At 39.8% G+C, this 14,828-nt stretch overlaps 1 protein-coding gene across 1 annotated transcript in view; it reads right to left on the bottom strand.

Annotated features, from left to right (window-relative positions):
• The window catches only part of LOC122811946 (T-box transcription factor T-A-like), a 1,625,600-nt gene extending 1,616,251 nt beyond the window's left edge, over positions 1–9,349 (bottom strand). Inside the window, exon 1 of the mRNA XM_044084140.1 lies at positions 8,972–9,349. Within this exon, the coding sequence (XP_043940075.1) occupies positions 8,972–9,156 (185 nt within the window). The 5' untranslated portion in view covers positions 9,157–9,349. The remainder of the gene's footprint in view (positions 1–8,971) is intronic.
• Positions 9,350–14,828: the final 5,479 nt, after the last annotated feature.

Here is a 14,828-nt window from a genome sequence, read left to right as displayed (position 1 = left end):
CATTCGATTCTGGGCTTGAGTGCGGGGAGTGCCTTCTGTGTGGAGTCTGCATGTCCTCCCCGCGGTTAGTTGGGCGTTCGAAAGACATGCATAAATGGGCGTGCCTTCGTTGAAGGTTGAACATTGAGCTGGCACCTCGGCGTTCGTGAAAATCTATTGCCAATCATTAGCGGACCGGTGTTCTGCTGTGGCGACCCCTAACCGGAAAAAGCCGAAAGACAACAACAACAACAAGACATATACAGATACCATAGCAAACTGAAGACTTAAAATCTGGTAGATATTAACAGTGAGAAAGAAAAAAAAAACAACATATGGTAGTCATATGGCTTAAATTCAATGCTCATTACATATGCAAAAGTTCTGTTAATTTCACGTTGCAGATCTGTGAAAGATAAACTGTGTTTTGTTTGTCAAAAAATACTAGTGTTATGATCAAACAAATGGTTATAGCTATGTAAGTGTACAAGACAGATCCAAGATATCAATGAGAAAATTGCTCAAACTGTTGCAAGAGCTTCACAATTATGTATGGCATATAGCCAGAATGGGTTGATATGATGGTGCTCAACCTCACAGATGCAAGATGCAGGGTTTGATTCTGACTGCTGGTTACTTGCTAGGGTTGTAACAGTCAGCAGACTGATAGCCTAGCATTTACCCGTGAACCTATGAATCATTCACATAATAAGTTCACAGTACTTCAAAACAACATTAACCTACAAAATAATTTGTGTTAGATGGCAAGCATCACTGCATGCATTAATGTTTTGTATAAGATGACACCATTTATTCATCTGTAAGTCACACAGCTTTTATGAAAATTACAGGTAACAGTAATAACTGCTTTGCCAAAAGAGCAGTTACATCTCAGAATGTCTTCACATTGCTCACCATGTTTTAATGTTATTTTAATAACATCTGCTGCTTAATTACACCACCACAAACAAGAAAGTTATCTCACACCATTTTTGCATTATTACTGTAAACATAGAAATATGCCAGATATTTTCATAACTTTTTGCAAATACTCCTTAATAACTCCAACTCTGCACATTCCATAATGACCATTTCATTTGCATGCTTAGCAAATCATGTCAGCTTGCCGATGCCACCTTGCCGCCTTATTTTTATGTAGTTGCCTATACCAGGACTTCAGCAATTAGACTTTGAAAACACAGACAAGTACACTCATTTCAGGAGTACAGGGAAGTCTCCTGTAAAGATGAATATACTCTTACAGGATACACAGGAACTCTGCTTTGGTGACGACTATACTCTTTTAGGAAAAAATGCATTAAAATAATGGTGCCACAGAATGTTGAGTGGCCCCTTTCAATTCTAGTTTATTAAGAGTTCTGTTCATGCTTTACAGCCATCACATCACTGGTCCACAGCGTCACCAACATCGGCAACATGATAATGATGCTTACAGCTGTGACTACGATTGACTATGCAAGGGACAGTCTCTAGTATTGTTGTGTTGTGTCAGATTAGCATGATATTCCAGTTCCCAGTTATTCATAAGAACACGACTGGAGTCACCCAAAGCAGGTTTGAAAAGACTGCTATTCAGTGGCTTATGTAGGATGCAGCTATTAATTTCAAGAGATAGGACATGACCACACTACATGTATAAGTGTCTGAACATTTAATGTAAAAGAATGCCTATTATAATTTGTAAATAATGAATGAAAAAAAAACATTTTGTTAGGTAGTGGTACAATATATTCAATGTCAAAAAGTAGCAACTTAGATTTATTATTTGAGAGTTGTAGACCAGAAGGAGGACATTTTTTGTAATGAAGCAGTAAAGAAGGTAAGAGAACACAGCCCCATCATTACTCTCTGCTGGATATTGCAAGTTGAAAATATTTCCTAACAACAAGGTAAGAGTTTCAAGCTGGGTTAAACCAGAAGAGAAATATTTAATTTTCTGTTACATCACTGAAAATTACTGACCATTAGTAAAAATAAGTGTTTCATAAACTTTATTCTTCAGAAAATGCAATGATGCAAAACTTGCTGCTCTACTAACTTTCTAAATGAAGTAAAGTAAGATTTAAAGATTGTCCCTGGCTTTAGGATTCTGTTCACCAATTATTTTGGCTTTATCCCTGTTTCTAAAACAAATACGTTGACAGTAATGTGGCAGAGTGGGTCAGCTAATGTACATTTGAATGAAATAAACTGGAAACTGTCCTTAATTTCTCACACTGTCTAACATGCTGCCTCAGTCATGGACTGGTCTTCATGAAATGTGTGATTTTCTGGAAAATCATTTAGGACTGCAGTCACTAAATAATAGCCATCATCTAAATTTCAGACTTTATTTTCCACAGAAAAGGCATACACTACTGTTTAACAACCCTCTAAATAAATAACAGCAGTATTTCAAATCTGTCCCTTTGGCCCCGACTCTTGTGCTGCGCAGACAGACACTTGAACACATAACTGTGTGCTCCTTATTTTCTATCTTTTTTATTTTATGAGAGTTGTACATCTGCATGTAGACAAAGCAGCTATAATTGCTGAGACTGTGGAGGTAAATGAATTGATTTGTGTTTGCTCACTGATCTGGCTATGGACTATTGTGATTTGTGCTGAGCAAGTTGGAATACTTTAATGTGTGGCTATTTAAGACAAAAAAAGCTAAAATAAATAGTGCTATTTTTTATCACAATCACATACCTGAAGTGTACGAAGAAGAAGTTATAATTGCTGGGTTGGAGCTGCCTGTAGATAAAAATAGCTGTCTTTGTTGTTTGCTCAGTTTAAACAATCATGACATGGCTTTTTCAAGACTAGTATGCATTTTTAGTAAGAAAAATATTTTACTGTGCTTACTGTGAAACTTGGAAATACTTTACTAGGAACTTTACTACTCTTTTTTTTTTACCATAGTCACCCATTTGAAATGACTAATTGATGTGAATAGATGCTGTTCCTAGGAAAAGAACCTTGCTGTTACTGATACGGTGATATTGTACTTGAAGGCCTCACCTTGCGTTTCGCGCAGAAGTGGGTGTGTCGCGAATGACTGACAACCAGGTCTGCATATGTAATGAGCCATGATTGTCATGGCATTCAAACAATGCAAACGAATGGACTTTTTTTGCTAAAAATAAAAGCACACTCTTGAAAAATTTTAGTTGCTTGTTACATTTTGAAGTGTTTCAGTTACAAAAATAATAGCTTTTTTGCTAAAATAAAAGCCCACTCTTTTTAGAATTTTAGCTGGTTGGTAAGCGATTCAAATACAAAAATAATAGCTTTAGTCAACTAATAAAGGAAACTTAGAAAAAAAGGACACTTGCCATTTTCATATCCCCCTCCCCGACAAGGACACACCTGCCCAAATAAGGGACTGCCCAGCCTAAAGGAAAACTGGTGGTAACCCCAGGTCAGGACAAGAATAAGAAGTGAGCTTATATACTTTATTTTGAACAAAAAAATGTATCTCCCGATTAAATCATTAGCTAAAAAGTGACCATGTAGTCAACATTGTGTAGGGTACTTTAATTTAAAAGAAAATATACTTTGCAGACAGCCAGATGCAGGAACAAAACGAAGTGTCTGAGATATGCCTTTTATTTAATAAATACGCATTTCTTTGTTTACATTAAAATAAGAAACAAACAATTGTTCTCGAAGGCAACACAAGACACGCACTAAAAGCCGGACAGTGTATTAGGATTCTTCGAGGGAATACATATTCATTAGTGCCAGATAATGAAACAGCAAGGGGGCGGGTTTTGGGCGGGGCTTGCCACTGCGCATCTGGTGAGGCTCTCAAGTACAATATCGCCAGTGATACTTGCTCACCGTTACACAGCAGTCACGTCACTGATCTGGCATAGTAAAAGCAGTGTTACACAACATACTGTATTTACTGAAATCAGTATAAAACTAGTTATGCTTGTGGATATGAGCATTTGTAGGTGGAGTTGCACTATTTGTAACAAGTGGGACATGATTTCTTTCACTTTCCATTACAAACATCAGCACAGCTCACAATAAGTGCCTATAATTGGTGGTCTAGCAAGAGAAGAATATGTGTAGAAGCAACTGATCACTGGCACAGTGGTGCAGTGAGTACCATTGTCATTTCAGTACACTTGGCTCTGGTTGAGTTCTTAGGTTCATAGGTTCATAGGTTCATACTAGGCTATCTGCCCAAGGGCATTTATAAGCCTAGCCCATAGTTATGTGGCTTTCGCCACCCCTTTAGTTTGAATAAAAACTATGCCTATCATTTTGCTGTGCCTCTGTCAAGCAGTGACGCTGAAGTAATCCCTGGGGTATATCTGCAATCTCCCATCCATTGGTCAAGATTCCTCTTGAACAAGACCAGAGAGGTGCTCTGCCTCACATGTACCGGGATTTTGTTCCACAGCATAGGGAGTCTCTGGGTGATGAATCTGTCCCTCCAGCACGTTCTATTTATAACCGTGTCAAGGTTTAAGTCTCCCGCCCTTGTGGTTCTGAGGGATCTAGATTTTTTGAGGTGAAGCATATTCATCAAATCTGGGTTTGACATGGCCTTATATGTCAGGCACAGGTCACCTCTGAGCAAGCGGTATGAGACTGAATAGAGCTGGAGTTCTTTCAGTCGGGCAGCATAAGACATATTTTTGAGACCCTTTATCCTTTTGGTGAGGAACTTTTGGGGCCTTTCAAGCTGCAGCAGGTGTCTGGTCAGATACATTCGAACGGGCATTGTACTCAATCATAGGTCTAATAAGTGATGAGTACAGGGGACGATGACCTCCTTGATCTAGATGTGAATCCCTTCATGATCAGGTGGGTGATATAGAAGGTTTTCCTAACTACTTTAGCAACATGAGTGTCAAGCGAAGGCTACTGTCAACCTGGGTCCCCAGATCTCTGATGACTTTTTCTGTGCTCGGTGGATTGCCACCTATATGGTAGCTAGGGTAGCCTTGTTTTTCCCAAAGGGTATGACTATGCATTTTTGGCGTTTAACTTCAGGCCATGGCTCTGGCACCAGTTATCCATTTCTGTGAGGCCCTTCTGGAGGATATCTGTGTCAGATGTGTTTTCGACTATGGCCAGTTTGCAGTCATCTGCAAACTTTGTCAGCCATAACCCTCCTGTGTTTGCTTGTACTTCAGAAAAGTAGATGCCGAACAAGAGTGGACCCAGGACTGAGCCCTGTGGGACACCACTTGTGACAGGCTTTGAGTCTGACATGGCTCCAGCAACTCTGACCCTGTGGGTTCTGTCACTTAGCCAGTTTGCAACCCATCTTGTGATGTATGGGTTTACATTCAAGCTGATGAGTTTTTCGATGATACCTGAGTGGGGTATTGTGTCGAAGGCCTTTGCCAGGTCGAGGTAGGCTGTATGGATTGCCTTTCCCTCATCAATGGCCTTGGTGACTGTCTCGAAAAAGTCAACCAAGTTTAAGAGGCAGGATCTGCCTTTGACAAAGCCAAACTGAGTTGGATCCAAAGTCTGCAAGTTCCCTATGTCTTTATTTATGAGTTCCATTATGATCCTCTCCATGGCTTTGCAGATAAGGCTTGTCAAGCTAATGGGGCGGTAATTTCCAGGGTCTGTGGAGGCACCGCCCTTATGAAGTGGGACCACAGTGTCTAACACTTCTTAGCTGTGGCTTCTTCTAAGTAAAGTCTGCATGCCCTCCTGGGGTCTGAGGGGGGTTATCCATGTGCTTTTGTTTCCTCCCAAGTTTTCTTTTTGGGAAGTGTCATGTGTGTACACATGTGAAACATCAGTGCATCTTGTAACAGACCTGGTTTGTCAGGGGAAGAAGTGTTAGACAGTGTGTGCGTTTGTTTAAAATAACGTCTCCAAATTTTATCTGTGGAAACTGAACACATAACCAACTCTCCTCTGCTAAAGTAAAATGCAAAAGCATTTAACAAGGCATCTTTAAGAATAAGACATAAAATGCATCAAAGAACATCCAGATCTTCAGAGCTTCTAGGGGCCTGGTAACCCTGGTGTATGTTTTTGATGCAGGCTTAGTAGTGGCCTGTGTCATGAAGCCTCACCTTACCTAACACAAACCATGCTCTGGGGTGTGCAAAGACACTATACAAATGTATTAATACAGTATTTTTGATTCTACTCACAATTACTTGAAAATATGTATTTCCTTAATCTGATATGCTTTTCAATGATGTTTGTTGACCATTTGCTTTCAAATACTTTGTAAATAATGTTTGTTGACTGTTTTTCTTTTGAATTGTCAAAAAATGTATTTATATTTTTGATGTGGAACTTTTCTCCCAGGGCCTCCACTGAAAGTGAGCATGTCAATTCCCAGATGGTCTTTTCATGAGAAACACAAGCAAATAAATAAATAAACAAATAAATAAATTACAGCTACTGCAACTTGTGTAGGGTACTGGGAAATATATAGTCAATATACACACACATATATATATATATATATATATATATTTATTTACATTTGTTGACTGGGAATGTCCGACTAAACGAGGTCCATTTTCAGCGGAGGCCCGGGGAGAAAAGCTCCACAAATTAAAATATTACAGACATAGTTACAGATGAAGAATCCTAGCAATTAAAATATTACAAACATAGTTACAGATGAAGAACATAGTACATTCAGTAGATAACTAGCATCTGTTCTATCCACTAAGTCATAGCAGATATTAACAATTGTTACAATAAAAAGTTACTGCCATACAATAAGTAGACAGGCATGGAAGTATTAGAGCTTGCTGTAATCAAAGGTAGTTTGTGGGGTGGAAGAGAGGTAGAGGGTAGATGGAGTGGGAGAAGTTAGAGGGGAGAGTTACAAGGGCATAGCCAGCATGTTTGTAGGTGCGCTTTAAGTAAAGCTTTGAAGTGGGTGCATGATGGTAGAGAGATTATTATGGGGCGAGGGTGTTCCATAATTTGGCTATAGCGCTGAAGAATAGTGCTTCTCCAGCAGTGTTATTGGCTCTAGTAACCTGTAATTGATTTTTGTATATATATACTTTATTTATTTATTGACATGTGTTAACCGGGTTTGTCCAACTGGGCTTGTGGCCCATTTTCAGTGGAGACCCGAGGAGAAAAGCTCCAGCAATACATTTTAAAACAAGTACAAATTTAAACAATATTGCTATAATAGCAGTTATAGCAAAACGATTCGATATACTTTTTAATTTTTTCCATAATCAAACCCCAGAGGTGTGCATGAAGATTGATATACCCTGTGTGGATTGCTAAGGACAGTGAGGTAATTATGTATTTATTTTTCCCTCAAAAACCTCAGAAGTGTGTACAAAAGGTCATTATAGTTTTTGTGGGGGGTCAGGACAGTGTGTTAACTAAATATTTAATTTTCCTCACAGACCTTAGAGGTGTGCACAGAAGATCACACTACAGCTGTTTTTGTTATATACGTAACTCGCGCCTAATACAAAGGTGGACTACTTCAATTCTGTGTTCTCCATTACCGCTACTTGAAGTGGTCAGCACTGTATAAAAGCGTTTTTTGATCAGAAGGGGATTGGGGAATAACACTGAATTAAATATAAGAATCAAAATGCATAAAAAATATACAGTTCTATTCTAGCGACAGTTTTAAATAACTACATAGTCCACTGTTCTCCATTACAGACATATTGATTATAAATAATGTATAAATACTATTGTTTATATATTTATATTTTAATGCTATCGTTTTTATTGTTAATGTTGTTTACTTCAACAATCAGTGTGAAACATCTTATATCTAGCTGAAAATTCGTAATTAACTACAAAAATTATTTCGCAAATCTCATATTATCTATTTAACAGCGTCGCTAAAACAAAAGTTAATAAATAATCGCATAATTATAGCGCAAACATATTTTAAACCTTAAATATTTTATATGTTCCCACCACATTAAGAGGGAACACGTAAGGTCATGACTTAAAATGTTAAGACTGTAGCGTGCATGTGCAAAACTACGCCTTTGCCGTAACATTCCAAACGTCACGAAAACACTATCTCAGTGGCTCAATGTTCTCTATTATCGCCTGCACAAGTACCCTCTAGCATTCCAAACCCTGTTATGTGAGCTCCGACTCCGCATACCTCTCAACTGTCCAGACTTTCGCAGGACGTCCAGATTTTTGTCTCATATATTTGATCAGATCCTCATACAATTTGTGTTTTCTGGCAAATCTTTGAGGCTTGAAGTTACTAAATAATGAAGGACATTTTATTTTAACACTTCATAGCCTTCTGAAAATGTATGATAGTGCAAAATCTGTTATTTCACCAACTTTGTAAGTTGATAAGAACAATACTTAAAAATTGCCCTACTTTTGGGTCTTTGTTCCCCTCATTATTTTTGGGTTTGTCCAGATTTCTTGAGCTAAAAGATCGAGAGGCATGCTTGTTCCCTTTTGACTTAATTTCTTGATTACGGGTCGGTTGTATCATTTTCTGCCGTTTTGTTTGGCAAAAGTTGCCTCTTTCAAGAGTTAACTTCTATACCATGGTATCGCTGGCCAGGTGTCCCTAGCCCAAAAACTCATCATACAAGTTTCCCTGTTTGACATCAATTTCAAGTGATTTCCAAGACGTACCCTTCTCAAATAAAAAAAAAGGAAAAAAGAAACTATCCCCATTAATGTTACAACTGTGATGGCAGCAATTCTATACATGTTATGCTTCAGTGAGTTTCGCAGTCACACACGCTTCGGTCACCAAGCTGCGAAGGGTGCGACACTACTACCTCTCATAATGCTTAACAAAAGTACAAAAATGTGGAAAAGTTAGTGACAGCTTCAATTACGAAGTTTACAGCATGGTCGAGAATATTATCGTATTCACAAAAATATTAATACGATTCAGTATTGTTAACCGTGAATGTTATCACCACTATTATGTGACAAACACCAGCACAGAACACCGAACTATTAAGAGTGAGAGTGAACAACTATGAATAAATACATTTGAGAGGTATGATTCACACACCTGCCAGTTTTGGTGACGATCATTTCGTTGGTCAGCTCTCTGAACTTGGTCCATAAAGCATCCTCATCCAGGCTGACTTTCACATCACTCTCGGAGGGGTCCCCTTTGTCACTGCCCACCTTAAATTCGTTCTCAACTATGGTGAAAAGGTGATCAAAGCGATCAGTGGAGCTAAATAAACTCATCTTTGACGCTACCTAATCCGGTTAGTCCGTACTGGTACAAGTAGTATATCCCTTACACTGTTTGCCTTCAAACTGCCCCTCACCGACTTCCAGAGCGCTCTGTGAAGGAGTGATACACAGTCGTGCGAAGCCTGCGCTCAATTGGTTGGTGTCAACGTATGCTACACCCTTACAACGAGAATCCTCCTTCTCATTGGAAGGGATGGCGCACCGGTGCTAGGATATTGGTAAACAGCGAAAAAAGTTGTGTTTATAGACTTCACGTGTCAAGTTCGGGTGTACTACCTAAGTGTAGGACTTCCTTTTACCCTAACTACAGTGTTAGCCAAACCCTTTTCCTTAAGTTAATAAGTTAAGTCGCAAATAAAATGCTGTAGTTACTACGTTTAGTTATAATGTTTAAGTAGTTACCTATCTGTTTCCAACTGGAGTTTTGTTTTGTCAGTTGCAGTCTGCGTGCTGTGGCAAAATAAATAAATTAAAACCAGCTAGTAGATAGCGCTTAACATTCTCACTTATATTAGTTATTCATAATTGCATAGACGTCTTTAGTTTTAAGTAAATGTAGGGTTGCCACCTTTTCAAATGCCCAAAGTTTTTGTAGAAATGTGAGATTTTGCAGGACTAAACATACAAGCGGCCAGTGCAAAGGACAAAACGTCAGTTTTTTGCCAAAATGAAAGCTTATTTTTGTAGCATTTGAGTTGCTTTATGCAAATTCATAAATAGTTGTGTGTTTCAGGTACAAAATAACTGTTTTATGCAACTATTAAAGAAAACTTAAGAAACATATTTTGTCTTAAAACCTCAGGACATTTGCCATTTTTTAGTCTTTTTCACAATGCACAGCTGCCCAAAGTGGAACTGTTCCTCACAAGGAGGGACAGGTGGTAACCCTATCTAAATGCATTCTACTAGCTCTTTTCTTTCATCGTATAAGGCGTATACTGTGTTTATATCGTTTGTACATTGTGACGGCGACTGGACTTCGTCCAATGAAACCAGAGCTCTATTCCAGCAGTAAACAAATGTAAATAAATAATAACGGCTTTACAAATAACCACAGATTTTGCAGGAGTCTACTACTGAATGAACCTTTGCAGACACAGTCTATTCTATCTCAACTTGCTGTATATGAGGTAAAATCAAGGCTTGTGTCTAGTTCGTTTCTCTAGTCCTAATCAGATATTTGTGTCTTGTAGTTTCCTTTTCAGCAAAAGACACAAACAAATTCACTTTTGGAAGTTGGCTATAATAGTTAAGACAACATAAGCTGTAATAGTAGTAGTACTTGAGTTGTAACACAAGACACATGCGTTACCATACTGCTCAACTGCCCGTCTATGGACGACTTCCCTGATTTTGCTTCATATTATCCACTGTCTCGCAAAAATGTTGATGTTCTGGTAAATTACTGAAGATTCCAGTCAGTCAGTAAATAATATCAGACATTAAAGTTTAATATTTCTAACTGTTCAAACAATGCACTGACGTTTTAAGGGAATTAGGTAATACTTAAAAAGTATCCCTGATCTGAGGCCTCTGTCTTCTCCACCCACCCGTTATTTATTTATTTCCAGTTGATTAAGTACAGGATTTTGCATAAGGCTGACTATCTTGATTTTGATTCAGGTCACAGAAAATGTAAAATTAAAATACATCAGGGCTGGATAGTTACAGAACACTTAGGATTCTCGTAAAAGGTGAAAAATAAACAGTAAGAGACAAGAGTACGCATAAGCGTATCTCATTATGAGGAACGTTCCTTTGTATTAAAACATTACCCCACCGCGATTTTCGCGCCAGAATGGGCGTGGCATGCATGATTGACACGCCAAGCCATTGTGAGATTGCATGCAAAATACGGCTGACTGACAAGCCACCCATGCAGATTATCCCGCAACCTGTTGAATTTCATTCTGAATATTCCATCTGTCACTGTTGCCTTTCTTTTTTTGTTTCCCAAAATTTTTATTTTTAATTTTTCGATATACAGAAGACACAATGTTGCCGTTCTTGAAATACGGCCATTAATTAAGAGATGTAAGGACAGGTACAAGTATTAGTGGGACAGAAGGGCAGTATGTACGCAGTACTTTACACCCCATCCTAATTTTGTGCTTTAAATTGCTTTTGCAGGGGGGCAAGCCCCCCCTGCACCCCCCCACCTTTCTTATGTATACTTCTGTGCTTAGCAGAATAACACAAAATTTGTGGTTTTCTAGTAAATTACTGAACATGGAAGTCAGTAAATAATGGCACACATTTTAGTTTCACAGTTGATATTCTTTTGAAATGCATGCTAACATAAAACTTGTAAAGCTAGCAACTTTCCAAGTTTATAAACGCAGTAATTAAATTCTCTCACTATATTTGGTAGTTTTCCCCCCATTCTATTAGGCTTTGTTCAGATTCTGGGCGTTAAAAGATTGAGAGGTATGTGTCAGTGTTAACAACTGGAACTGTACGTTAAACGTTACTGTTCCAGGTTTGTACCCCTCTTATCTTAGTTACCGCAATCCACTGTCCTCCGAAATAAACGCAGCAGAATTACAAATAAAAAAAAATCACATTTTGAAAAATACATATCTGCAGACCAACAGAATGATGGAAATTTCTTTGGCATATAGGGAGTGGCACCGCAAATAAATGCTGGATGTCAAACAGCTAAGAAACAGTAATACTTAAAACAGAATACAAGTAAAGAGGTCTGCCATGTGCATTCCTGCACAGAGGACTACAAATACATGTGAAGTTGTTAATCTCGCAGATTATTCTCACTGATGGGATGGAGCCGATCCTCGGCTCCGACACGGCCGATAGCAAGCTCAAGGTTTGCCATTAGCTCAAGACCAGCCCCTTATCCCACCATGCACTGCTAGAATTACTTCAGATCTAGTTTGCCGCGGCAAGAGAAAGATCTCGGTGATCTAGATAGCTCGGACCATTTTAGAAACAGCAAGTTTTTAAAAAGTTTTCCTTTTTGATATATTTATGTAGGGTGTGTTAGTTCCATTATTTTTAGATAGTTTAGACAGTTTAGATAGTTTAAATTGTTTTAAATTAGGGACTTGTTGGCTTTTTAGTTTGTGTGGGCCTTTAGCCCCTTTTCCTACTATTAATCCCTTTAGTAGTTAGTTTTTTTCTGTGACACTCTTAGTCCCATATTTGTATTATATTTTTATTTATATATATATATATATTACTGTTGTAGATAGTGCCCGGGTTGGGCTTAGTTGTTTGTTAATCTATTTACTGTTTTTTTTCTCAGTATGTCAGAGGATAGGGAGAAATCCCATCCCAAATCGGGTTTTAAAAAAATGCCCAGATTGTGGGCAGAAAATGTCCATCACTGATGGACATATTCAGTGTGTCTACTGCTTGGGGGCCAAGCACCTCCAAGACACCTGTAGCATTTGTCACTCCTTCTCTTCAAGAGTACCCTCTCTAGAGGCAGAGGAGGGGGTTATAACAGAAGACACTGCCCCTGTGGCAGAGGGGATCCACAGCAACAGGATGACAGGAGTCAGTCCTACCAGTGCTCCTGAAAGGGGGCCTGACTGTTCAGCTCTGGAGGCAGTCGGGGGTCACTTGTCTTTGTACCCAGAAGCCTGGATAAACATAACATCGGATACCTGGGTACTAAGCATCATTTCCAGAGGATATTTCATACCGTTCTTTACCCCTCCCATTCCTATCAAAAAAATCCCAGATGTTCCACCCAATCTCAGGGAACAAGCAATCGTAGAGGTCCACAGATTGCTAGAAAACCAGTCCCAGCAGACCAAGTCGGATTCGGAACTTACTCAAGATTCTTTTTGGTACCAAAGAAAACAGGGGACTGGAGACCTATCTTGGACCTCAACAGACTCAACAAGTTAGTAAAGAAAGAGAAGTTCTGAATGGTCACTCTTCATAGATCTCAAGGACGCGTACTATCACATAAAAATGAACAGACGCTCCAGAGATCATCTGCGCTTCCGGCTGGGAGCCAATCATTACCAGTGCCGAGCCCTGCCCTTTGGTCTCACTTCAGCCCCCAGAGTGTTCACCAAATGCATGGCAGTGAGGGTGGCCTAATGGTTAAGGTGTTTGCCTTATAAACACAAGGTGCAGGGTTTGAGTCTCACAAGGGATAACTGGCTAGGCTTAAAATGGCTCGCAAGGGCAGTTAGCTTAGTACTAATCTATGAACCTATGAACCTATGAGGCATCTAGGATTCCAGGTGTTTCCATACTTAGACGAATGGCTCCTCACCGCTACCACCAGGCATCAATTGACTCAGGCAACACAATACACTCTGACACTCTGCCATCAATTAGGCATTACGATCAACTTTGAAAAGTCTGCCTTATCGCCATCTCAGCATACTGTTTTTATAGGAGCAGAGTTAGATACCTCAACCACCACTCTACATCTCCCTATCGAAAGAGTCTCCCTTCTTTGCCAAAACGTCAGCTCGCTGGTGTCAAAGAACAAAGCTACAGCAGCGGAGGTATTGAAAGTACTAGGTTTGATGGCGGCAGCAATCCTGGCTATACCACTCGCAAGGATGCATATGTGAATCCTTCAATGGCTTCTTTTCACTCAGTGGTCTTACCAGAAACTACCAATGCACCACATGATTCTTATCACGGATTCTTGCAGGAGAGACCTTCGGTGGTGGTTGATGTCTCTTCATGTTACAGTAAGGAGACCCTTTGTTCCCCCCCCCAGTAGCCACTGTGACCACGGACGCTTCCCTGATAGGATGGGGGGGGCATTTTCAGGGAAAGACTGCCCAAGGCACATGGACAGATCAAGAATCACATCTGCACATCAATGTTCTAGAGCTGAGAGTGGTACTTCTGGCATTGCAGTACTTTCAGGACTCTCTCCCTCTAGGGACTATTGCAATTCAGACCAACAGCATGTCAGTAGTCTGGTACTTGAACAAGCAGGGCGGAACCAAGTCTTACCCCCTTTTCGAGAAGCCCTCAGGGTTTGGCAATGGGCTGTGTCATCCCAGCATTTTCTGTTAGCAACGCACATCCTGGGGAAATCCAGCGTCATAGCGGACAAGCTAAGCAGGGCAATATTACTCCCTCATGAGTGGTCTCTCAATCAACAGGTTGCGGAGTTGATTTTCCGCAAATGGGGCCAGCCTTGCTGCGACCTTTTTGCTAGCCACATCAATTCAAAATGCAGAAGCTACTTTGCCCTGATACCACCTCCTGGTCATCTCCCGAGAGATGCACTTTTACACGATTGGCCCCTGGGTCTCCTTTATGCATTTCCACCCTTCCCATTAATACCCAGATTTCTACAGAAAGCAAAATTGCTGGGAAGGAAGGTTATACTCATAGCCCCCTACTGGCCTCAACAGATTTGGTTTCCATTTCTTCACCATCACCTGTTGGAGAATCCATGGAACCTGGACCCAGTTCCAGACCTTCTGATGCACCTGTCAGGGGACCTTCATCCTTCTCTACAGTCCCTGAAACTGACTGCTTGGCTAATCCACTTCCCCTAATTGCCAGGCTTCATTCAATTTCAGAAGATACAAGACAGATTCTCTTGTCCTCTCACAAGCCATCTACCAGGAAATTATATGGCAGCAAATGGAAAAGGTTCTCAATTTGGGCCAATGCACAGAACATAGACCCTTTTCGAGCTCCGCTATCTTCGATCT

This window comes from Protopterus annectens, chromosome 1.part1 (assembly GCF_019279795.1).
Source record: "Protopterus annectens isolate FY-2018-M chromosome 1.part1, PAN1.0, whole genome shotgun sequence".
NCBI classification, from domain to species: Eukaryota; Metazoa; Chordata; order Ceratodontiformes; family Protopteridae; genus Protopterus; species Protopterus annectens.
The sequence above is the reverse complement of the archived record's forward strand: the minus strand, read 5'-3'. Positions and strand labels throughout refer to the sequence as shown.